Source organism: Mustela erminea, chromosome 7 (genome assembly GCF_009829155.1).
Source record: "Mustela erminea isolate mMusErm1 chromosome 7, mMusErm1.Pri, whole genome shotgun sequence".
In the NCBI taxonomy this organism is placed as follows: domain Eukaryota; kingdom Metazoa; phylum Chordata; class Mammalia; order Carnivora; family Mustelidae; genus Mustela; species Mustela erminea.
The window spans coordinates 5,987,983-6,011,108 of NC_045620.1; the positions used below are offsets into that span (position 1 = coordinate 5,987,983).

General features: G+C 44.3%; 2 protein-coding genes across 6 annotated transcripts in view; one reads left to right on the top strand and one right to left on the bottom strand.

Annotated features, from left to right (window-relative positions):
* CSTF1 (cleavage stimulation factor subunit 1) lies at positions 1–10,216 on the bottom strand. Of its 3 annotated transcripts, none has more exons than XM_032350281.1 (6): positions 10,117–10,216; positions 6,732–6,932; positions 4,884–5,161; positions 4,540–4,737; positions 3,325–3,715; positions 1–594 (listed from the first exon to the last, which is right to left on the bottom strand). In XM_032350281.1, exons 2-6 carry the CDS (start codon positions 6,898–6,900, stop codon positions 335–337), a joined length of 1,296 nt encoding a protein of 431 aa, XP_032206172.1. In that variant the 5' UTR covers positions 6,901–6,932; positions 10,117–10,216; the 3' UTR covers positions 1–334. The 3 variants fall into 3 exon arrangements, with proteins under 3 accessions (XP_032206172.1, XP_032206170.1, XP_032206171.1); XM_032350279.1 differs by lacking the exon at positions 10,117–10,216 and adding an exon at positions 9,942–10,046; XM_032350280.1 differs by lacking the exon at positions 10,117–10,216 and adding an exon at positions 9,908–10,027.
* The window catches only part of AURKA (aurora kinase A), an 18,362-nt gene continuing 5,445 nt past the window's right edge, over positions 10,210–23,126 (top strand). Inside the window, exons 1-6 of one of the 3 annotated variants that reach the window (XM_032350285.1) lie at positions 10,210–10,294; positions 14,531–14,577; positions 17,219–17,498; positions 18,768–18,822; positions 19,929–20,120; positions 20,991–21,129. In XM_032350285.1, coding sequence (XP_032206176.1) covers positions 14,536–14,577; positions 17,219–17,498; positions 18,768–18,822; positions 19,929–20,120; positions 20,991–21,129 — 708 coding nt within the window. In that variant the 5' untranslated portion in view covers positions 10,210–10,294; positions 14,531–14,535. The other 2 variants (XM_032350282.1, XM_032350284.1) reach the window with 2 other exon arrangements.

Below are 23,126 nucleotides of genomic sequence, written 5' to 3' on the forward strand. Positions count from 1 at the left end.
TTGAAATCTAGAAAGCACTTTAATACTCTATCCTTCTTCAAATGATCAAGAGATTCAAGAGAAATGGCAAGTCCTGTATTTACAAAACCGATGAAAATCACACTGTAATAATCAGTGAATGCAGAACCACCGCACAGATCTGCGTTTCCAACTTTTCCCACCATGATTCTACATCAAGGTAAAAAAAGATTCTTTTGTACAAATCCAAGAAGGACGGAGAGATGGCGGCACACCTGCCAGGTGGTGCAGTGACTTACGACCGGAGCTGCTGATGGGGCGCGGGGGCAGAAGGGGCACAGTCCTCGAGACAAGAACCCTAGATCCTGGAGGCGGGTTAGTCCGTGGTGGATCTCCGGTACCAAAACCGTGCTCGGAAGTCGTCGCTGCACGTCATGAAGCCGGGGTTGGTGGGCGAATGCACGATGCAGCGCACGATGTTGTTGTGGCCCAGGGAGAGCAGGTTGCGGCGCTCGGCCGTGCGAGAGTCCCAGCAGCACAGGCTGATGGTCCTCTCGTCGGGGAGCAGCACGTAGTCCTCAGTGTGGTTGAACACGGCCTGTGTTCGGTGCACCTGCCGCCCGCTCAAGCCGGCACCTGCACAGAGATGAGAGGTTACGGGTCTGAGTGCCAAGGCTAGCCGTCCACGTTGATGTTTTCCATCCTCGGACTCTCGCACGTTGGCTAACTATCCTGTCCCTGGCAAAACAGCATTTTAAAATGGAAGGAATACACATTTGTTGTGCAATTTGGGATGCTCCAGGAAAAGCATGCAGACGAAAATCACCCCAGCTTGCTACCTCGGGCAACTAACTGTGAATGCTCTGATGTACCTCTAGTCATAAAAACATCTTAAGAAAAGATACAAAATTGGTGCTATATGTCTTTTGCATACAAATTCCGTAGAATCTCATTTTGACATCAAATTCCAATTCTCCACCAAAACAAACTTTTTGTTGGGTACATTCGTTCTTCCATGTTTTTTACTGGCTGCAAAATGCACCATTGTTAGGAAGCACTATTACTAGTTAATTCTTCTCCTGCTAGGCATTTAGTTTGTATCTGATCGCAAATAACACTGCAACAAATTCTTTGTACTGAACACATGATTTCCTTGATTAAATTCCTAAAACAGAATTACTGCGATGTATGGACATCTTCTCTCCAAAAGGAAACTTTAGGCTTTTTTAGGACCAGGAAAATACAGATTTTATGTTTAAAATACTGTATGAAGCATAAAAAAGAACAACTGCCTGATAGTTTTGCACCCAGAGTCAGTATTCTGATGAACACCCTTTCTCCAAATTTCTGTACGTTGTCTGTCATCTGTAAAGCAGGGCACACACCACTGCTTTCATTCGACAGGCTGGAGCAGAGCTCTGTGAGGAGGGACTATGGTTTCATGGATAAAAATACAAGTGTTGGTGTCAGATCTGGACTCAACACTTACAAGTGATGCGAACATGGACAGATCACATCGCCCTGTTATGCCTTCAATTTCGCTTCTGTTCTGTGGAGGGTAATGACAGCACCCACTCACACGGTGGCTGCCAGGATCTGCATAGGGTACAACACACATAGAGCTTTGCAGGGTGTTTATTTTTCAAGGCTGCGTACTGTGAAAAGGATGCCGAACAATTCACTTCATTCTCTCCCTTTCACCTACTCTAGATTTCGTTGGCACGGAACCTTGCTGTGTGCGCACGTGCATGCTTGCTCAGTCTTTTTAGACTAAATTTCTAAGAGTGCACCTCGTAGGCCTGATGCTGAAAATTTTGATACAGGACACCAACCTGCCCAGTGGAAATACTTTACCAGCTGACACTCCTAACAATAGAATATGTAATTTCCTAAAATGTTGATCAATACACTGTAACAGCAATCTTATAAATTCCCGCCACCTGATGCGTACAGAAAGATACTTCCATTTCCATTTCTTAGGTTTACAGAACTGCCAGTCACCTTGCCCTCTCCTGGAGCTCACTGACTGCGCATGTGTCCACTTCACAAGCTCTGCGCACTGCTTCCCTGGTTCAGCATTTTTAGTGTTCTGAATTAATTTTTAACATTGAAATTTCTAACACTTGATAGTCTTTCCTTATCTTTCAATATTTCAAGAACCCTTTGAATTCTAACTAGACACTTGAGCTGGAAACACAGATCTAAGCATGCTGCCATGGAATCTTAGCCTGTGAATTAGAAAATGAGGGAATTTGCATACAAATTCCGTAGAATCTCATTTTTACATCAAATTCCAATTCTCCACCAAAACAAACTCATCAGCCACATGTAAGCATGAAACATCCCAATAGTCACAAGACAAAACAAACACAATAAATCTCGAGACTCTAGCATGCACCCTTCCTGATACACTGCACTCAGTTACTTCTGAAGATGGAGGTTTTCCCACTTTCATTCCGATCACTTTTGTATCTTCTTTTTGCAACAAGCACACAGTCCTTGAACAATAAGAATTAAAGAAATTCTTCAAAATAGCTCCATAAAATAGTGTTTCAACAAAGTCACCAAGAATTATGATAAAAATGACTTTCCACAAGACTTGTCAGTTGTACCGCCTGTGTCAGAAGCCAGACAGATGGCAGGATGCGAACTCTGGCGGCCAGGAGACAGATCAGAGGGGGTCGTGCTGCACCCTAGTGGTTCAGATGTCTCAGTCTCCACCTCTTCACTTTTCTAAAAGGCTCACTAATAACCACCACAGCCAGGCCCTTATAAATTGTTTTCTTATTAAGTTCCGGTCCTGGTGATTTTAGTGTATGACACAAACATCTCACAACACAGGAAACTAGCTGAAGTTTCCTGGAGGTTTTCTACCAAACAATAGCCTTTGCAGCTCTGAGGAACAGGGAATGAGACACAGTATTTTACCAACACCGGCTGTCTTAGGAATAGGCCAAGATCTTCCCTCTCAGCCTTCTTTCCCTAACGCATATATTTACTGTGACGCACTAACTCAGGCTTTTCTCTGGACTGCTCTACGTCTGGGAAAGAAGGCGGACCACTGGTTTACAAATGGACCACCAGAATCTCAAATGTTAATTGCATGGAATCAGATCTCATTTAAGCCATAAAATATGGAGAAGAATAAGGTTATGAAACTATCGTTCTATTTCCAGCTCTGCTTCTTATGACCTGCAGCCTTGGCTGAATGACCTAATGTCTAAGCCTCGATTTCTTATTTAAAAGAGGAATCACACCTGCCTTGCTCAATGCATACATTTACTGTGTGGCTCTCGTGAGGATTTAAGGGTGCTGGAAACCATAAAATGCTTCAGAAACATTAAGTAATAGCAATTTTTCACATACCTGTGTATCTGACCAGCGTTCGTCCTGTCGATATCTCCCAAAGTTTAGCTACAGAGTCTTTTCCACTGGAGAGAATGTATTTCGAATTTTTGGAGAAAATGGCAGAACAAACTTCGGCACCATCATGGGCTTTCTCAAAAGTTGTGATGCATCGATTTGAAACACCATCCCATAGCTTGATGCAGCCGTCCTTGCTACCAGTTACATACATATTGGCACTAGGATTGTAATTCACGGAGCATATAGCATCGGTGTGTTGATCTTGAGGATTGCATGAGACAAAACACTGAAATGTATTGATATCATAAAGCCGAAGAGTAGGGTGCTGAGTCCCAACAAGTATAAAGTCTCCGGAAGGATGAAAAGAGATGGAGCGTAACATTTCGGCTTCCTGTTGGGACAGAGACATTAAGTGACCAACTGGTGAACAATTAAATCTGGAGGAAATGCGGAAAGTATTTCATTAATGGAAAGAATACTTAAGACAATGGTCAGATGTCACACAGGTATAAGAAGGAACAATGAACTTTCTAGAGTATCATTTGAACAGAGATTTTAAAAACTATTTCCTGGTGAGATTACTTATTCCAAAAACCGCAGGAGCGAGCTTCATTATTTCCAAATTAACATCGGGTGAACTCAGAATGGAACACTATCGGGCTAGGATACATTCACATATGAACGAACAAGGATAAATACAACTTGTACACGGGAAGAGCTTCTTCAGTTTGTCCTGGGTCTCCAAATATTGAGTAAAAAAACTAAGTTAAATTATAAAAAGGTAGAAGCCACTACCAAAACATTAGTATTTCTGAGCTTCAAACTCAAAATACAGTACCAAATGTCACTTTTCCGGGAAACATCTGAGTTTCAATGGAATGATTTTTTGATTGCCATTAAGTTACACTTCAGCCAAGTTGGTCTGTTTTATCTTTAAACAGGGTTCTGCAACCCTTAAAAAGTGACACAGATTGTGAACCCTTGTTGCATAAACTGTGGCCAGCAGTCCTGACCAGCCACGGAGGTGGGCACAGGAAGCATGCGGACCACGAGTCCATGCAAATCGGATTCCCGAGCAACCTGAGGCATGCGTCTTTGTTGCTCCTGTTTTATAGGATGATCACTGAGCCTACTTTAAAAAAGGGAATAGTCATACAATAATAACTCTTAGTTTTTAAGAAAAAAATGTAAAGCTCCTTTCCAAACATTCCTAACCTGAATGTATTTGAAGGCTCTTTTTGCAGATGGCTTGGAATAATCAAATAATTTAAGAGTATAATCCCTTGAGCCAGAGGCAAGGATCTGTTCTGTTGGGTGGAAAGCGAGACATGTGACTTCATCCACGTGGTCGTAAAGCGTTCGAATCACTGGGTGGTTTTCCATGTTCTGCTGTGCAGTCTCGTTCATCATGACCTAGACCAATGAGAAAATAGGTGCTCAAACTCTAAAATCTGTCTGATTCAAAGTACCCAACTATGCTAAGTTAAGTCTGGTCTACTGGTCTCTCATTCTCCCAGTGAACAACAGGCACACAGCACACGCGTCACTGGCATTGTTACCTCTATCGGCATTGCACTTTTGGCCAACATTCTCTCTGTGTCAAGTATCTTTATGGAAGCGTCAGCAGATCCAGTAGCTATTAACTGCCCATCTCTACTGTACGTAGCTACGCGGCACGGTCCTTTATGGGAAGTGACATAGCACGTTTCGTACTCTGAAGCCTCTGGGGACATGGTCTGGACATCTGCATCAAATTCCAGGTCAATTCCTGTGCCCGGGGCAACTGTATCTGAACGACCAATTGCATACTGAACTGCGGTATCATCATTTTCCATTCCTGAAAGGAATAAAAATTAAGTGCATGAGGGGTGCCTGGGTGGCTCAGTGGGTTAAAGTGTCTGCTTTCAGCTTGGGTCATGGTCCTAGACTCTTGGGATCAAGCCCTGCATTGGGCTCTGTGCTCAGCGGTGAGCCTGCTTCTCCCTCTCCATCTGCCCTTCCCCTTGCTCATGCGGTCTCTCCCCTCAATAAATAAATAAAATCTTTAAAAAAAAATTAAGTGCATGAAAAAATGTTACTTTAAAAAGCCAAGACGAAATTCTGGATCCAGTGTCACTTTACTCTTTCTTGGAGCTGCAGGACATCTAGCCCTTCACAAAATATGTCTGCCGACCGAGGTGCATGCACAGTGACAACCCTATAGGCAGTAAGGATCAGGGAAGCTTAGATTCCAAGAGGTTCCATCAGCTCCCCCAATTTCTGCCTCCAAAATTTCCTACTTTAATTACAACTACAGAAATGTAAAAAAAAGCAATTCTGTAGTTATGCTGTCCATTTTTTCCCATTCTGTATTTTAGTATTTTAGTGCTGAGATCTGTTAGTAGCAGCTTTGAGGCTCATTAAGTCAGATACATTGTTAGCAGTAACACTAGTGAAACATATTTGAAAGAATGTTGATATTTAAATAAACAGAAGTTTCTCAAGAAAATGCATTTTAAATTTAAAAATAACTTCACATATCACATAAAGAGTATGTTTATTAAGTATAAGAAAAATTAGGAATACAGATGAACACAAAAATAAAAATGATCTTCTATTAGATCACCCAGAGATAGTTACTATTCACATGGTGGAATGAAATTCTTCTGGACCTTTGTTACAATTCTTAAAAATAGAACCACACTATATGGTATTTTGTAACTTGTTCATTTACTCATCAGAATAAACATCTGGCCAGTGTAATGTTTATCTATATCATGTTGCCGGACCCAATGTGATGGATACAAGAATACTCACAACTAACTTCTTATTTTTGGGTATTTCAGTTGTATTCATTTTATTTCCTCAAATTCGTATAAAAATTATCAAAATTGGCATTGCTAAGTCAAAGGGTATAAACATTATGGTCATTCTGGTGCTTTCTACAACCCAGGCAAGCATCAGGATATACTGTTGAACAAGACAAGATCCTGGTCTTTATTGAGCTTACTGTCTTTTCTGGGGAGTACAGACTGCGTGGGAAACAACCTGAAACAGTGAAGAAAATTTCAGACAGTGATTCTATTACGAAAGAAATGGAAGTGTTGTTTTAGAGCACCTGAGGAGGTATGGGGAAGATAGCAGGTTATTTTAGAAGAGGAGAAGACGACTCTCTGAAACACCATTCGAGCTGAAATCTGAAACCATATTACAATGAAAGAACGCTTCAGATAATTCTTATACAGAGCTTGAGGCTAGAACCAGCACGAAATCGTCATAATTTGGAGTTTGCTTACTCTTTCAGTATCTAGCACTGAACTTGACACATACTAGGCACTAAAACGAAACAAAAATAATCTTGAACAATTCTGATTGTGAAAACATCGGGAACCTTGTCACGGAATCAATGAATCTGCATTCAAAGCTACCTAGTTTGATGAGATGCAGCAGCTGCTCCGAGGGCGCACAAACAGACTGAGGCTTGATTTCATTAATGAGGCCATTAGCAATGCTGATGTAGCCATCATAGAGCAGCTGGCTAATGATCAGCTTGTAGAGCTGCTGGCGGTCCTTCAAGCCCACTTTGGTTCTGTACATCTTGGAGAAGAGGAAGCCAATCTCCTTGCCGGCTGCAAGATGAGAAAAGAGGGGTGGTGAAGGGCAGAGGCACTACTAAGTCACAGAGGCGACACAGCAATCTGGTCAGACGTGCGGGGGAGCACATCCCAGCTCTACTAGTCGCGTCATCTTTGGTCATCAACCTCCTTCCTCTGAGATCATGTTCCTCAGCTGTTAAGTAAGTTAGTGAAGGTTAAATAAGAATGGTGTGTGCAGAGCAGTGAAATCATGTTATTCAAATTCATGTTAGCTAATATTTACAGAATATTACAGAACTTTTTGTCAATTTTTTTTCTGTCAAACTACCTGCTTGCCATTTTAATTCTATACTGCTATCCTAGAATCTTCTATTTCTTCTGTTAAAAGACACTAACTGGGCCACCTGGGTGGCTCAGTGGGTTAAAGCCTCTGCCTTCGGCTTAGGTCATGATCCCAGGGTCCTGGGAGAGGGGAAGCCTTCCCTCCCTCCCCCCCCCCGTCTCTCTGCTTCCTTGTGATCTCTGTCTGTCAAATAAATAAATAAAATCTTAAAAAAAAAAAAAGACACTGGTTTTTGCAATAGGTAAGACAGCTGCTATTGCTGAATGTCTAGACACTACTGTTTCCACCAGCTGAGCTACATGTTTACTCATGTCAGTTATGTTCATTTTTTTAAAATAGGGTTTATTTATTTATTTTACAGAGACACAGCGAGAGAGGGAACACAAGCAGGGGGAGTAGGAGAGGGAGAAGCAGGCTTTCCACTGAGCAGGGAGCCCCATGTGGAACTGGATCCCAGGACGCTGGGACCATGGCCTGAGCTGAAGGTAGGCACTTAACGACTACCCAGGAGCCCCAGTTATGTTCATTCCTTTTTTTTTTTTTTTTTAAATAAATAAAATAAAAATCATTTATTTATTTATTTTACAGAGAGAGAGAGAGAGAGAAAGAGTGTGTGACTGAGAAGCAGGCTCCCTGATGAGCGGGGAGCCAATGTAGGACTTGATCCCAGGACCCCGAGATCATGATCCGAGCCGAAGGCAGATGCTTGACTGACTGAGCCACCCAGACACCCCCCAGTTATGTTCATTAAAACACATTTTAAGGTAACTAAATCTGTTATATTACATAATATAATTACATAGTAAAGAGAAACACAAGGGCACAAAAGCCACGATGCTATGAAAACTAAATCAAATTGAATGCTTTGGAAAGATTCAAAGATGAACTGCTTAATAAAATACTGGCAAAAAGGATATGGCTAAAACAACAATAAAAACATGAATAAAAAGGGCAAAAATCTGAAGGATTGTGCCCTTAGATTGGTTCAGAAGTGGTTAAGGTCTTCCTTAGAAAGTAAAATGAAAACTGCAGATGATGGTTTCTGATCTATGCAAAAAAAGTCAGTACAAATGGTGAACAAGAGTGCATAATTTGACTTCCAAAAATCAATGTCTGTATGTATATGTATGTCTGGACAGCTATCAGAGGGCCACAAGAGTCTGGGGCTGTTAATAAAGAAGAGAAGTTGCAGGCAGACAAGAAACTGCAAGAGCACAGGGGAGAGAGAGGAATACCAGAAAGGAGTGAGCAGTAACACTAGCCCTGCCTGGACTTTACCGGGAAAGATTCTGGAAGGCGGGTGTCTTATAGTAAAGGGGTGGGGAACCATGTTTTCTAACTCCCTCTGGAGAATAACTGAAGCTATTGACCATAAGAATAAATAACAGGTACTGAGTATTTAGCATGTTTTTTCTTACTTAGTCCTCAACACCACTCTGTAAAGGAGATCCTGTAATCTTATTTACAGATCAGAAGGGAAAATAACTTGTCCAAGGTCCCATGGAGAAAGCAGGACTAGAATACAGATGGTTTAACTCTAGACTGTGTTGCTGATGACTACCTGTAGCGCTCCTTGAAAATTTAATGACAGGGGCGCCTGGGTGACTTAGCCCATTAAGCATCTGCCTTGGCTCAGGTCATGATCCCCAGGGTCCTGGGATCCATTCCCGAATCCGGCTCCCTGCTCGTGGAGGAGCCTGCTTCTCCCTCTGCCCCTCTCTCTGCCCCTCCTGCTCCCTCTCTTGCTCTCAAATAAATAAAAATCTTTAAAAAATCTAATAATAGTTAAAATCTATTAGACATAAGTGTAGTATATAACACACAGCGTGCAAGCAACCTGTATGCATTATCTCACTTAATACTCACCTAATCCTGTTTTAGAGATAGGCAACCTGAGGTGCAAAGAGGTTAACTCACCCAGGCTATCTGACCTCAGAGCACCAGGCCTTACTGGGCTGCACTGACGGGTGTTAATAACAGCTGCTAACATTTATTAAGTACTTGCCAGGCACAGTGTTAAGCACTTTACAAGCGTTAGCTCACTGAATGAAATCGAAGTATTTAAGCACACGTAGAAACAACTGTATACAAATCTATGCTTGTGTAGACAACACCTGGACACAAAAGAGATGATGAAACCGGCACAAAGAAGTTAGGAAACTGAAAATAAAATGTGGCTGCGTAACGCGTCAAGTGGCCGCCAGGACTGCCCACAGCAGCGCCCAGAACTTAACCACAAATCTCTCCCGCCTCTGCCCTCACGCCAGGAGCATCACGGGGCACACAAAGATAAAGAAAAGGACGAGGCCCGCTTCTCAAGTCTCCCAGAACGTTCGCTCGCTGGGTCCAATTACCACCCCCAATTTGCAGATGAGGACGCCGAGGCCCGAGGACGGGAGGAACAAGCCGCAAGAACTGTCTACACCCGGAACTGGAAGAGGGACCAGGGCGGGGACACACATGGCCCCTCACGAGGCTCCGCTACCATCCCGCGGTAGAAGCGAACTAAGGACGGAGCGAGGGACGGAGCGAGGCCTTCGAGGAACAGAGGGGGGTGTGCAGGCCCGGCCGGGCAACTCAGGGCGCATGCCAACCCTCTCACTATCCGGCCTTCCCGCCCCGCTCATCTTTCCTGTGGTCCCATAAAGACCCCAGCGAACCGCACCAGCCGCTCTCCATGCATCCCAGGGCCCCAGTACCCTCTAGTCCGGCTCTCTTGATCTCCCGCTCTCTCCCAGAAAAATGGAGGCGCGAATTCTGCCCAATCGATCGCTCTGAGCGCACGTTCCCTGCGCACGCGCAAAGGGCGAAACGCCGAGCGCTGCGCTATCGATCGGCCTCACTCTCTCCTGCCCCTCTCGCCATCTTACTTACTGGCGCGTTCGAGTGGTTCGTTAACCTCCTCGGACTTTCCCTCTTGTGCGACAACGTTGATTGACACCAGGGAGATGCTGTTTCGTGGACAAATGTCGGATCCCGGAGAGCACCGCGGGCGCTAGAACGGCCAAAGCCTGGCGGGCGGTTGGCTCCACCACTTCCGGGGCCTTACCGGGCAAGTGCGCCTGCGCGCTGTCACCGCCTTGGATGTGACTCAAGCCGTCGGGTTGGCTGTGAACCAATCAAAAGGCAGCGCCTCTCTGGCCCAGGCCAATCAGCTTTCAGATCAGAGGGTTTAACTCCTATTTAAAATGAAGACTTTGAATCTTAACGGCTGAGCTCCAAGGAGCACTCGGCTGCCTCGGGTCGGAGGCGGGAGCCGACGAGTTCCTAGACCCTGGGACAGCTCTGTGAGACGGGTGGGCGAGGGCGGCGGGCCTGGGTGGATGTTCAGCGGGCGGCGGAACGGGTGGGAAGGAAGAAGGCGGTGGGGCTGCGGGGCCCGCGGGGAAGAGTGGAGGCGAGGCCTCCCTTGGTGACTCCGTCGCCACTTTGGTCCTCCTCTGTCCTCCTCAGCCCTCCTGTTCCTCTCCCTGCCCCCCCCCCCCACCCCGTGCTTTCCCAGCTCTGTCCCCTCTCCTTCCGGGTCCTGGGGCACCCGGTAAGATGCCGCTTGGTGTTTACTAAACACCTGCGGTGCATGGGGTTGTTGGGGGCATTGGGGGTGGGGGTGCTTTCTGATGGGGTTCTCGTATTCGGTGAGCACCTGGGTAAGAAAAAAATAGGAGGGCTTTTGCTCTCCGGTAGTTTGTGTTCTAGCGGGCGTGGGGCGCCAGACGACGAACTGACCCGAGAACTTGCAAAAGAAAACAGTAGTGTGGCTTACCGGGGGCTCCGTTGGGTAGAATAGCCAGGCGGGACCCTCAAGGGGATGAATGGATGGAGGAGGGGTGAATAAATGAAAACTTCCTCCAAGAGGCTTTCTTTGGCCGGTGCTTCTCAAACTGCAGATCTTGGACCGCGTTTAACGGGATTCCTAAGGGTCCTTGTGAAAAATGTAGACCCAGCTAATGAATCAGAAGAGCTTGGGCATAGAGGACTCAGGTGTCTGTAGTTTGTCAGGTTTCCCAGGTGATTCTGATGTTTCGTGGACAACCAGTGATCAAGGCCAAGGCGTACTAGACGTCTGGGGATGTTAAAATGCAGAATCTGATTTATTAGGTCTGTGGTTGGGCCTCAAAGTCTCCATTTCTAACAAATGCCCTCCAGGAGTAGATGGAGCTACTGCCCTAAACTTTCAAGGGTTCGTCCTCTCTCCTTACCCTTTCTTGTTCTTTGAATTAAATGCTTCTCAGCCACATACTCATTCCCATTCTCCTCTTGAGTCTGTGCAGACACTAGCAGGTTTGGTGAAGAAAAAGTCGAAATGCACAGTGCTGTACAATCTTTAACAGTTTCCTGTTTAGAATAGTAGGATATGTGGTTTGAGTTGCAGGGATCTTGTGAAGGTCATTGGGTCATGTGAACCTGGCTATGCACTGGAATCATTTGAGAAACAGTTTTCCTGGGGCTCTCCAGAATCTGTGGATCAGAATCTTACTCCATTCTCTTTTTTTATTATTCATCTCCCTGAGAGGGTAAACTATATTCAGCTGGGGCAAATATCTAGCTTTTGTGGAAGACTATTGAATGAATGTCTTTAAGCCTGTGTGATCTTCATTAGTCTGCTGCTTGTGATCGTTCGGGAGAGTGAAGAAAGCATAAGAGCGTATGTGAAATTAATGTTTGCGTAACACAAGCTTGTAACTCCTTTTTCCTTTCTGTCATTTCTCCTAACCCGTTTGATATAAAGACTCCTTGCTCTGTAGCTGTGGTTCCATCTTCAGGGCAGAGTTATTTGCTTATTTGTGAAATGGATGTGAAAGTGTGGGGGTGGGGAACATTTTCTGATTGGATTATAGAATTAGAGAACACCTGGGTAGGAAAAATACAGAGAGGTTTCTGTTTTGTTGGAGTTTATGTTCTACCTACTTGATAGGTTGCTGTGTCTGATTCACAGTATGGGCTTAGTAAGTGCTATAAACTGTTTGCATTATTGATGTGCTTTCTTAATGGATTAACTCATTTCCCAAACACTGGTATAGGAACTGTGCAGACATGTTCTGAGGAGGCAACATAAACAAAATGGGACTAAGCCCTCACTCTCATGATGGAGCTTACAAGTACAAGCAATGTTATGTTAGATGTTAAGTAAGGGCTATGAAGAAAATAAAAGCAAGATGGTCAGAAAGGCAACATTTCAGCATAGACTTGACTGTAATGAAGGAGCAAGCCACACTTCTATTTGAGGGAAGAGCCAAATGGGTAGAGAGAACAGGAAATACAAAGGCTCTGTGCAGGGGACTGCTTTGAGGAAAGAAAGAAGCCCTGTATGGCTGGTGTGCAATAGACAAGAGGAGATAAGGCAAAAATGGTGGTCTGGGTCCATACTCTATGAGACTGTAGGCCTGTCTATGCAAGTAGGATTTTGAATTTGCGTTGAGGGACCATGAGGAGCTTCCAAACCAAGGAACTGACCAACATAGCTGACTTAGTGTTGTGCATGGACTATAATGGGCAAGGGTGGAAGCAGAGTGACCACGGGGAGCTTGTTGCAAAGAATTGAAGGGAGAGAGCATTGGTTTGATCGGTGGTAGTATTAAAGGTGCTGAGCAGTGATTTTTTCAATGTAGAGCTGACAAGATAGGCTGATGGATTAGATGTGGGGTTTGAGAGAGAACCGTGTAAAAGACAGTGAACTGAGCAACCGGCAGGCTGGGCTTGCTGGGAACTGAGATGGGAATGTCTGCAAGAACAGGGGGGGAGAGATGGGGTAGGGAGGGAGCAGGAGTTCAGTTTGAGACATTTTAAAATTGAGGGATCTCCGATTAAAGGTGAAGGTGTTTCCTAGGTGGTAGGAGTTCAGGGGAGAGTTCTGGGCTAGAGATCTGGAGGTCCTGAGCCTCTGAATGTTTTTGAGGGCCAGGAGACTGGATGAGGTCCTGTAGGGAGTGAGGACAGCTGCAAAAGAAAGTGTCTCTGGGCCCGAGCTCAGGCTGCTCCTGAGAGCAGAGGGGAAGAAAAGCCAGAAGGAGGAAGAGGTTCTTTCCTGATGTGCTGGGATTGAGGTGTTTGACAGGCCTTTTTGGGGAATACTGAGCAGGTAGGTAGGAGTCTGGCGGTCGGAGGAGAGGTTAGGGTAGAAGATGTAAATTCATATCATCTTAAAGATTGTTTAGAGCCCTGGTGCTGGATGAGGGACCCTAGGAAGGGTGGGGATGGAGAAGTGGGGTCAAAGGACTCATTCTGAGTCACCCCCAGACTTTCAGGTTGGCAGAAGAGAGGCTGATGGAGCGAAGGAGGTTGCAGTAGGGCAGCTGGTGGTGTGGGGGACCCCCCTGCAAGCTAGCAGAGGTTGGGAGTGGGAAAAGAGCCACCCAGTCAAACGCTGCTGGGGGACGCCAGTTTGGTGACGCTAGAGGTCAATCATGAGCCAGACAGAATCATGGGGGAGGGCTAGTGGCGGAGAGGAATGGTGGATGTGGTGAGTGTGGATGACTGCTCTGGAGCTTTAGTGTTGAAGGGTGAGGGCGAAGATGCTGTCCTCGCCGGAATCTGTTACGGGGAAGAGAGGATCTGCCTTTTTAAAAAATATTTATTTATTTGACAGAGAGATCACAAGCAGGCAGAGAGGCAGCCAGAGAGAGAGAGGGAAGCAGTCTTCCCACTGAGCAGAGAGCCTGATGCGGGGCTGAGTTCCAAGACCCTGAGATCATGACCTGAGCCGAAAGCAGAGCCTTAACCCACTGAGCCACCCAGGCGCTCTGTGAGGACCTGTTTTTATTTTATTATTTTATCTTTTTAAAAGATTTTATTTATTTATTTGACCGACAGAGATCACAAGTAGGCAGAGAGGCAGGCAGAGAGAGAGAGAGAGAGAGAGGAGGAAGCAGGCTCCCTGCTGTGCAGAGAGCCCGATGTGGGGCTCGATCCCAGGACTCTGAGATCATGACCTGAGCCGAAGGCAGAGGCCTAATCCATTGTGCCACCCAGGTGCCCCAAGGACCTGCTTTTAAAAGGCAGCAGGGTTGGAAGGAGGCTCCTCACTGACGGACGGAGTCCTTTAGAGACGAGCTGGTGGAGCGGGAGGACCCAGGGAGGGGAGGCGGTGCAGGCTGGAGGCCTCACACCTGTCCCTTATGTCACTCAAGAAAACAAGGCTCCCTTGCTAGCTTCATTTGGACAAAGAAAAAGTATGAAATTCTGTATTGTGGAAGCTTTTTTCATCAGGAACTATAACCCTGATCTAGCATAACAGCATTTGGAAGCATGAGGATTTGTATAAATTAAAGGTGGTTCTTTTTCTTTTCAGGCATCATGGACAGATCTAAAGAGAATTGCATTGCGGGGCCTCTGAAGGTAAATTGAATAATCTGTAATCTCGATCAATTTATAAAACCCAAGAGGTTGGTTTTATATCTGGAATTCCTTTTACTTTTACTTTGGATTGTAACTTTAGAACTCTCTACTCCATTACTGGATGTCAGTCCCTTTTCTTGGCATTCAATACTTTTTTGTGGATTGTCACTGTAGCTTTTATTTTGTTCTGCTTTGTCTTCTAGCTAGCTGTTTAAGTATCTGTATCCCTGTATTGTGTGGAGGTAACACTGTACACAACAGGTGCACAATACTTGCCTGTGCTTCCTTGCTTGCCAGAAGTGAAATTGCTTTGCTCTAGTTTGTTCTGGGCAGCATTCGGGGAATGGTAAGCTCAGAGGCCGTCAGGCTGCATTGTAGTGAACATTTCCTGGGTACCCACTTTAAGCCAGATGCTGTGTCAGATGCAGGGATGATTACATGGTGAAAAGCACATGGTCTTTCACACTCAGGAACTTAGCCCTTTTGGGGAGTTATGTGAGCCAGTACACGCCTTCCCAAAATATGTGTAAATGAACAGACCTGAGTAGTTCTGCCAAGGGGTGCTCAGTACACATTGGGCTATGTTGGAACCCAGGAAGGCTTCACCTAGGAAAGACCCCGGGCTTTAGTGAGTATTTGTGGAGCAGCTGGGTGAATGAGTCTTTATAGAAACATCTTTAATGTAAACAATCCCCAGATTTTATTCCTTCTAGGAAGTCAGCATAAAAACACAAATCTTCTTGATTTGTGTGTTGGTGGGGGGTGGTTTCTTTTTTGTAGAAGTTTTTCTCTTCTTTAATTTTTTTGTTTTTTTTGTGTGTGTGTGTGTGCATGCGTGTTTGTGTGTGGTGTTTTGTTTTTTTTTTGTTGGTGGTGGTTTTCTTTTTTTGAGCGAGCATGCATGAGCAGGGTGTGGGAGGTGGCGGGAGAAGAGGGAGAGAGACTCTTCAGCAGGTTCCACATTCAGTGCCGAGCCCGACCTGGGGCTCCATATCTGGACCTCCTGAGATTACTGGAGCGGGAGCCAGGAGTTGGATGTCCAACCTACTGAGCGACCCACATGCCCCTATTTTTCACTTTTGGAGGAACCTCCATACTGTTTTCCACAGTGGCTGCCCCAGTTTGCATTCCTACCAACAGGGCACGAATGTTCCTTTTCCGCCACATCTTCGCCAACACTTGTTTCTTGTGTTTTTGATTTTAGCCATTCTGACAGGTATGAGAAGTTTTCATTTTCAAATAAATGGATATGTAACCTTTTTCTTTTTCTTTTTTTTTTTTTTTTTACTGGCTGGAAGTCTAAAATAACCAATCAGAAAAAGGCTAACTTGAGTCCTTATATTTGATTCTCAATTCCTATGATAAAGCTCATTTTATTTTTTATTTTTTAAAAGGTTTTATATAGATATATATGAGAGCCTGTGAGTGAGCACATGTACACCAATAGGGGGAGGGACAGAGGGAAAGGGAGAAGCAGGCTCTCCGCTGAGCAGGGACAGCCCCCCTCCATGCTGGCTGATCCCAGGACTCTGGGATCATGACCTGAGCCACCCAGGCGCCCCTGATAAAGATCATTTAAAAAAAGCTGCTCTGTGTGAAGTGTTTGTCACTGCCTGAATGTCTGCTGTGTTGTGGAGGTTGCTAATTTCAGGAGTAACTGACTTTTTACTTGGAAGTTGGAAACCATCTCTTATGAGGCGCTCTGAGGCTTCCCTTGCCAGCATTGTTCCCCCGTTTGTGAGGAAATTTCCTCCATTGAAGTTTAGTTTGATTAGTTCAAGGTCTTAGAATTAACGATATTTTAAGCTCGTGATCCCCTACTTACAGGCATATAAATAGTATATTTTGGCATAACTTTTCGAAGAACCCATTTATTTCCTCTTTGCCATAACTCTTTCGGCTCAGACCTATTTTGTAAGTACTTGGACGATGAAACATTAGGAAATAATTAATAGTAGTTAAGTATTTTGTGTAAAATCAGGTAAATGCAAAAACTCAGACTTTTATTTCTTTAAAGATTTTATTTATTCGACAGAGAGAGAGCATAAAAGTAGTGGGGGAGCAGCAGGCAGAGGGAGAAGCAGGCGCCTTGCTGAGTGGGGAGCCCGAGGTGGGGCTCGAACCCACGACCCTGAGATCGTAAAGGCAGATGCTTAACCACCCAGGCGCCTTTCAGACTGTCTTCTGAAACCTAACCACTGATGAATATTTTGACATATTTCTTTGTCTTTTTTTCTAAATATCTGTATGGTATCGCCAAAGAAATTTTATGGAATTGGGATTTTTGGTATAAAGTTTCTGTGTTGTAGCTTTTTGGTAAGTAATAATTTCTGAGTCATTGAGAATTCTTGATAAGTGTTTGATGTCTCACTCTTCAGATGGAAGTTGAGTAAATGAAGAGTTATTTATAGGAGCAAGGTTTTAGGGGTGGGGTGTTGGGGTGGGTGGGCGGCACCCTTAATACTCCTTTCAGCTGTATATTAACCAAATCCTCTGGGAGTGCTGATGCAAGTAGCTTTCCCCTTCCATGGATTATCAATGACCTTCAATATTTTGTTATACTAGAAGACAGACTTTGCAAAATTGTCAAAATACTCAGCTTTTGTTCATGAAGACATGAAATTTTTCCCTCCTAACCTAGACCACGATTGCACTCGGTGATGGTCCAAAACGTGTTCCGGTGACTCAGCAAATTCCTCCTCCAAATCCGTTATCTGCAAATACTGGCCAAGCCCAGCGGGTCTTGTGTCCTTCAAACTCCTCCCAGCGGATTCCTCCACAAGCACAAAAGCTCGTCTCCAGCCATAAACCGGTTCAGAATCTGAAGCAGAAGCAATTGCAGGCAACCAGTGTCCCTCGTCCTGTCTCTAGGCCACAGAATAATACTCAAAAGAAGGAGCAGCCATCATCATCAGCCCCTGGTAAATCAGCTTTCAAGACTTCTGTTGGATAGTTACTCTTCATCTTAGTTGCTTACATGAAGCGGGTGTGAGTGGGCAGGTTGCATTTACTGTCTGGAGCCCTCCCATGTACTTCATCCTTATCGCGGACGGGAAGAGAATCTGATGTCGGGTTGGAGAGCAGTGTCTCCTGTGCGCCAGCCCCACACCCAGGATAGAGAGCGGCTTCCTACCCTCCTGTGTGCTTGAGGAACTGAAGAGTTCCGAGGTTGGGCATGTGGAGGGCGGTCAGGGAAGTGGATGGACTTGGATGGACTTACCCAGCCGGGTGAGGTCATGGTAGGCTCTGTGGCTGTGTCGCGGAGTGGGGCGTCAGCCCCTGTGAATGGGGAAATTGCTGAAAGGTTTTTGAGCAGAGGAGGGGCTGGCCTTTCAGAAAGAGGCTTCCTCTGGACGCCTGGAATGACGTAGAAGGTCCCAGCACTGCACTGCAGGGTGGCTGACAGGAGGCGAGCTGGTGGGGGTTCGGTCAAAGCCTGCAGCGGCCTCGGCCGGGTGCAGCAGGGAGGGTAGTCCCGGGGATCATTTACCAGCTTTGTAGATGGGACCGTGTTTTGGGTCTGCATCATACTGTTCGCACGTGGACTTTTGGCGAGCATGCTCCTTGAGGGGCAGACTTTGGATGCTGGGCACTCAGTGCCTGAGTTTTTAAAGTGCAGCTGGACACCAGGTGAAGAATGTCCAAAGCATTAAAGGCTTAGCAGGAAATTTCAGGCTGCATGGCTTTTTTTGTTTTCTTTTTTTTAAAAAGATTATTTATTTATTTATTTATTTGGCACAGAGAGAGAGAGAGGTCACAAGTAGGCAGAGAGGCAGGCAGAGAGAGAGGGGGAAGCAGGCTCCCCGCCAAGCGAGATGCAGGGCTTGATCCCAGGACCCTGAGATCATGACCCAAGCCGAAGGCAGAGGCTTAACCCGCTGAGCCACTCAGGCGCCCCCGAATCTGCATAGTCTTAAATCTTGAAATTATCAGAGGGCCTAGCTGTATATGTATCTGCTCATCTCTACTTCAGAAATCTATAAAGACTTCACCTGGTATGAGTCAGGTTATGGTGTGATCATCTTTTTTCTATAAAGAAAACTAAAAATAGCCCAGACTGACCGTTCTGGGCATACCATTAATATTTTGGTGACCATTCTTCATTTCTGTTCATGGGGTTTTAATTCTTACAGTTATTCTAAAATAATTGTAGTTATTCTAAAAATGGATTTTTAATTTATTCTACATAGGAAGTAATTCTGAAAAGGAACTGGCAACAAAACAGAAAAGTGAAGAATCAAAAAAGTAAGCTTTATCTTACTTACAAAGTTCTGTGCTATCATTTTAGTAGAATACACCATTGCAAGTTTAATTATGGGAACATATTTAAAAAGGTCTTTATATTTTCACTCAGAAAATAAAAATGTTTCTAAATTCTAAACTTGCAAAAAAAAAAAAAAGGAATTTTAATGATGTTTACTAGGGACTCAAGCTTAGCTTTTCTTATTGCTTTCCAAATTTAGAAAAGAACCTGTATGAATTTGTTACAGAAATGTGTAAAATAAGTTTACCCTCAGAAGTAACCACTACAGATAGTTTAGGTATGTTTTTATATTTCTATTCTTATACAAAAGAGCAAGTTTGTTAAACAAAAGGCAGTCATGTTGCAAAACTATGACACATGTATATGTGACTTTTTTTAAGATTTTATTTATTTATTTGACAGAGAGAGATCACAAGTAGGCAGAGAGAGAGGAGGAAGCAGGCTCCCTGTCGAGCAGAGAGCCCAATCTGAACTGTTTAGACTCTAGAATATAGAATGTAATTTCTAGAATGGAGGAGGAGGAGCCAAGAATGAACCCACAGGCTTTTGTGCTTTATCTGCCTATGATAGCAGCTTTCTGAGAATCTAAATCCAGGGGTTCTCACCTCATAGCCCTGTAGGATCCAACCCCCTTGATTCATCCACCCCAGATTCTCCACCCCAGAGAGCTTAGCTTCTCTGGAATAGAAGAGGAGGCTGTGGTTAGTCTTTGAGAGACCCACAGACAGATCTGAAGACTTCCTCCAGTTACTTACCAAACCTTTCCTGTGATCTTCAGTGCTGGTGGTAATGGGTCTGTAATTCAGAGTGTAGTAGTGCCTTGGGACACTTTGCATTAGTGCTTTAGCTCTAAAAGTCCAGATTGTTCCTTGTCACAGACTCATACAGTCATTTGCAAGTGAGGGAGTGGGGGTTTAAAGTTGGTGGAGACTCACATAGAGTGGTTATTGGATTGGTTCTTGCCAAGGTACATATTAAGTATGACTTCAAATATAAAATTATTGATAGATATATCTATAACTCCTTAATAAATTGTTAGAAAAGATTTGTTTTCTTCATATTTTAAAATGTTCACATTTTTTCCTAGAAGGCAATGGGCTTTGGAAGATTTTGAAATTGGTCGTCCCCTGGGTAAAGGAAAGTTTGGTAATGTTTACTTGGCGAGAGAAAAACAAAGCAAGTTTATCCTGGCTCTTAAAGTATTATTTAAGGCTCAACTGGAGAAAGCAGGAGTTGAGCATCAGCTGAGAAGAGAAGTAGAAATACAGTCCCACCTCAGGTGAGTTTCCAGATTGATGTTCCAAAGCATGTGGTGCAGAACTTAGTCACTGAGAGTTAGTGATGGCAGCCTGCTCCGTAGGACTGCAGAGCGTGATTTAATTCGTCATTTTTTAAGAATTTATCTAGACAAGTGTGGTCCTTAAAAATCCCTTTTATTTACGTTTTATTTACGTTTATGCTTTGTTAATGTATTATGTACATGTGTAGCCAAGTTTGTGTGTGTGTGTGCGCACATGCGTAGTGAAGGGGAGTGAGAACTTCTGAGCTCTAAGCAGAGGTTGCAGACTGGCAGCCTCTGCAGGCTGACTTTGGCCAGTGGGTCTTTTTCTTCTCTTTTTTTTTTTGCCTTCACTATTTTTTGCAGACTTGAATCAGTCGTTAATACTGACAAATCTGCCCGCATCATGCCTGTATCTTTCCCTGGCAACCGCTGGCAGGAGCTGAAGGCTGTGGTCCTGGGCCGTGTTCTCAGCTGCCCAAGTCCTCAGCTGAACATGGCTTTGAAGTTGTGTCTTCTAGTGTTTGGGGATCAGAATGCTGTGGGAATACCATGTCTCTCTTTCTCTAATGTGCAAAGAATTAACATTTAGCTGAGTTTTTCCTCCAAAGAATAAAGATGGTCTGAAGGAAGGAAATCGTCTTAACTAAACCCAAGGTCCATTCATACCTTGTAATGTTTGTCACTGACTGCAGATGTATTTGTTTTTTTTCCCCATTCTCAAATCAGGTGGGGGGTATGTGTCAGGGGAGGAATCTGTGTCCAGGACCAATTTTCATTAGTTTTACATGAGGGGGTTGGTTAGTAGTTAGTACAGATTTTTGGATCTTTTCCAGAACCAGGCGTTAAAGCATGCATCCTTTGTTGCAGGCATCCAAACATCCTCAGACTGTATGGCTATTTCCATGATGCCACCAGAGTTTACCTAATTCTAGAATATGCACCTCTCGGAGCTGTCTACAGAGAACTTCAGAAACTGTCGAAGTTTGATGAGCAGAGAACTGCTACTGTAAGTTTTCATTTATTGTCCCGACTAATTCTGTTTCCTCTGTTCCTGTGCTACGTAACAGTGTGTCCAGCGGCTTAAGGGAGCCTAATGGGGTCAGGTGTTTGAGTGAAGGAATGAGAGCACCGTAGTTGTACCCTAAGTATGGGTAAACTCGGGTACCAGGTGAAATACTGGGGCTGGTTTGTGTCTACAGCTGCTTTATGTGGAAACGTATATATGAATATTTGCCCTCTTTTTAAAACACAATTTATTTTAGAATAGTTTTGGATTTCAAGAATGTGGAGATAGTGCAGACTTCTTTTCTCTTGTTCATTGTCCATTAGTGTGGTCCCTACTAGAAACCTGGCTTATGGCTGGGGCTCTCGGCTTTGGTGACCTGGCTGAGGTGTCACACTCGTTAGATTTCTCTGCCGGCAAGTTATTCTTTCTGTCTTTCCATGCTGCGCAGTGCTCTGTCCCGCCGACACTGAAGAAGGAACGTGGCTTGATCCACCCCCACATCTGTCCGCGTACATCATGGAGGGTTCTTGTGCCTTAGATTGGTCTGTTCTCATTTACTCCGTCATTTATTAATGTGGACTCATGGCTATTTTAAACTTCGAGTTATAATCTCATACTCTTTGATTTTGCTGGTCAAATTGTTCGAGCTTTGGCCTTTGGCATCCCTTTCACATGGTCCCTGTTTTAGGTTTTTTTGTCTTACCCCCAACATTGTTCCTTTTATCGAAAAATGTTATTAGAAACCAAGATCTGGGAGCTAGATCTGCTCATTGCTGCTGGAGTGTCCTTCTGCCTAGGCCCTCAGCAGACAGAACAGGGACATATATATGTATTTGAATCTGTATATATTCACATATCTGTATTTTTATCCATTTGTACTACATTAAGCAAAACATGAGTCCGGTGCCATGTGGCTCATTCTACCCTCTTCCCCTTATTTATCTGTAGCCTCCCATTCCAACCTTGAAAAATCTAGATCCTACCAGCCACCAACCATTTAATTATTCAGTTCCTATGTATATGGGTGGTGGTATCAGAATGATGAGCCAGTTAGCCCGGGGTGGGGCAGGGGGGACAACTCTAAGCCTTGAAGGATCACTTGTGTCCTTCAGTGGGCATAGGGCGCGGTCACGGGAGCTCACTTGTTATTGCCGAATAACTCTGCAGCACGATGTCGTTTGGTTCACGTTGAAGGTTATCTTGGTCACTTCTGGTCACTGGTGATCATGAATAAAGCCGCACTGAGCATCTGCTTGAGTGTTTTTGTGGGACGTAAGTTTTCAACAGATTGGAAAAATGGCTTGTGAGTAAGATCATGTGTAGCTTTGTAAAAACAAAAAAACAAAAATCTGTTAAACCGAAGGCAGACCATCTTTGCTTCCCCCCCATGCGTGTTTTCCTGTTCCTCCTCCTCCTCCACTAGTGACCGGTGTTGTCAGGGTTCTGGATCGCAGTCACTCTCATCGGTGTGCATGGGACCTCGTTTTAATTTGCAGTTCTCTAGTGACCGAAGATGAGCATCTTTTCATGTGCTTATGTGCCATCTGTAGATCATCTTTGAGGTCTCTGTCCGATTTTTTGCCCATTTTCAATTGGGTTTTTGGTCGTCTTGAGTTTTAAGAGTTCTTGTATATTTTGGAGACAAGTCCTTTATCACATGTGTTTAAAGCTTCTCTCCCTGCCTATGGCTTGTCTTTTCATTCTCTTACCTGGATCTAATCTTAAAGTTCAACATAAGCAGGTTTTTGTTTTTGGATTTTATTTTTTCCCCTGTGGATTGCACTGCTTTATTTGAGTGAAATTACTTGTTTGAAGAAATAGAGAGTCTGGGCAGTTCTTTGTTGAACTGACAGCTGATTGTTCTGGGTAGTATGGGCACTCAGTTGCTTTTTGGTATTGGTTTAAATGGTATTACTTTCAGGTGGTTATACTTTTGAAATCATAGCTTTATTGGTGAATGACCCTTTGGTCTTGTCTCAGCAATAAGACATTTTAAA

What these genes read in the sequence shown, in the direction of transcription:
- CSTF1 (XM_032350281.1), bottom strand. Translation starts at nt 6,900, where the DNA reads ATGTACAGAACCAAAGTGGGCTTGAAGGACCGCCAGCAGCTCTACAAG. An exon ending in GCTGCATCTCATCAAACTAG is followed by an intron (nt 5,162 to 6,731) that starts GTAGCTTTGAAT and finishes TATTCCTTTCAG; the next exon opens with GAATGGAAAATGATGATACC. An exon ending in AAAGTGCAATGCCGATAGAG is followed by an intron (nt 4,738 to 4,883) that starts GTAACAATGCCA and finishes TCATTGGTCTAG; the next exon opens with GTCATGATGAACGAGACTGC.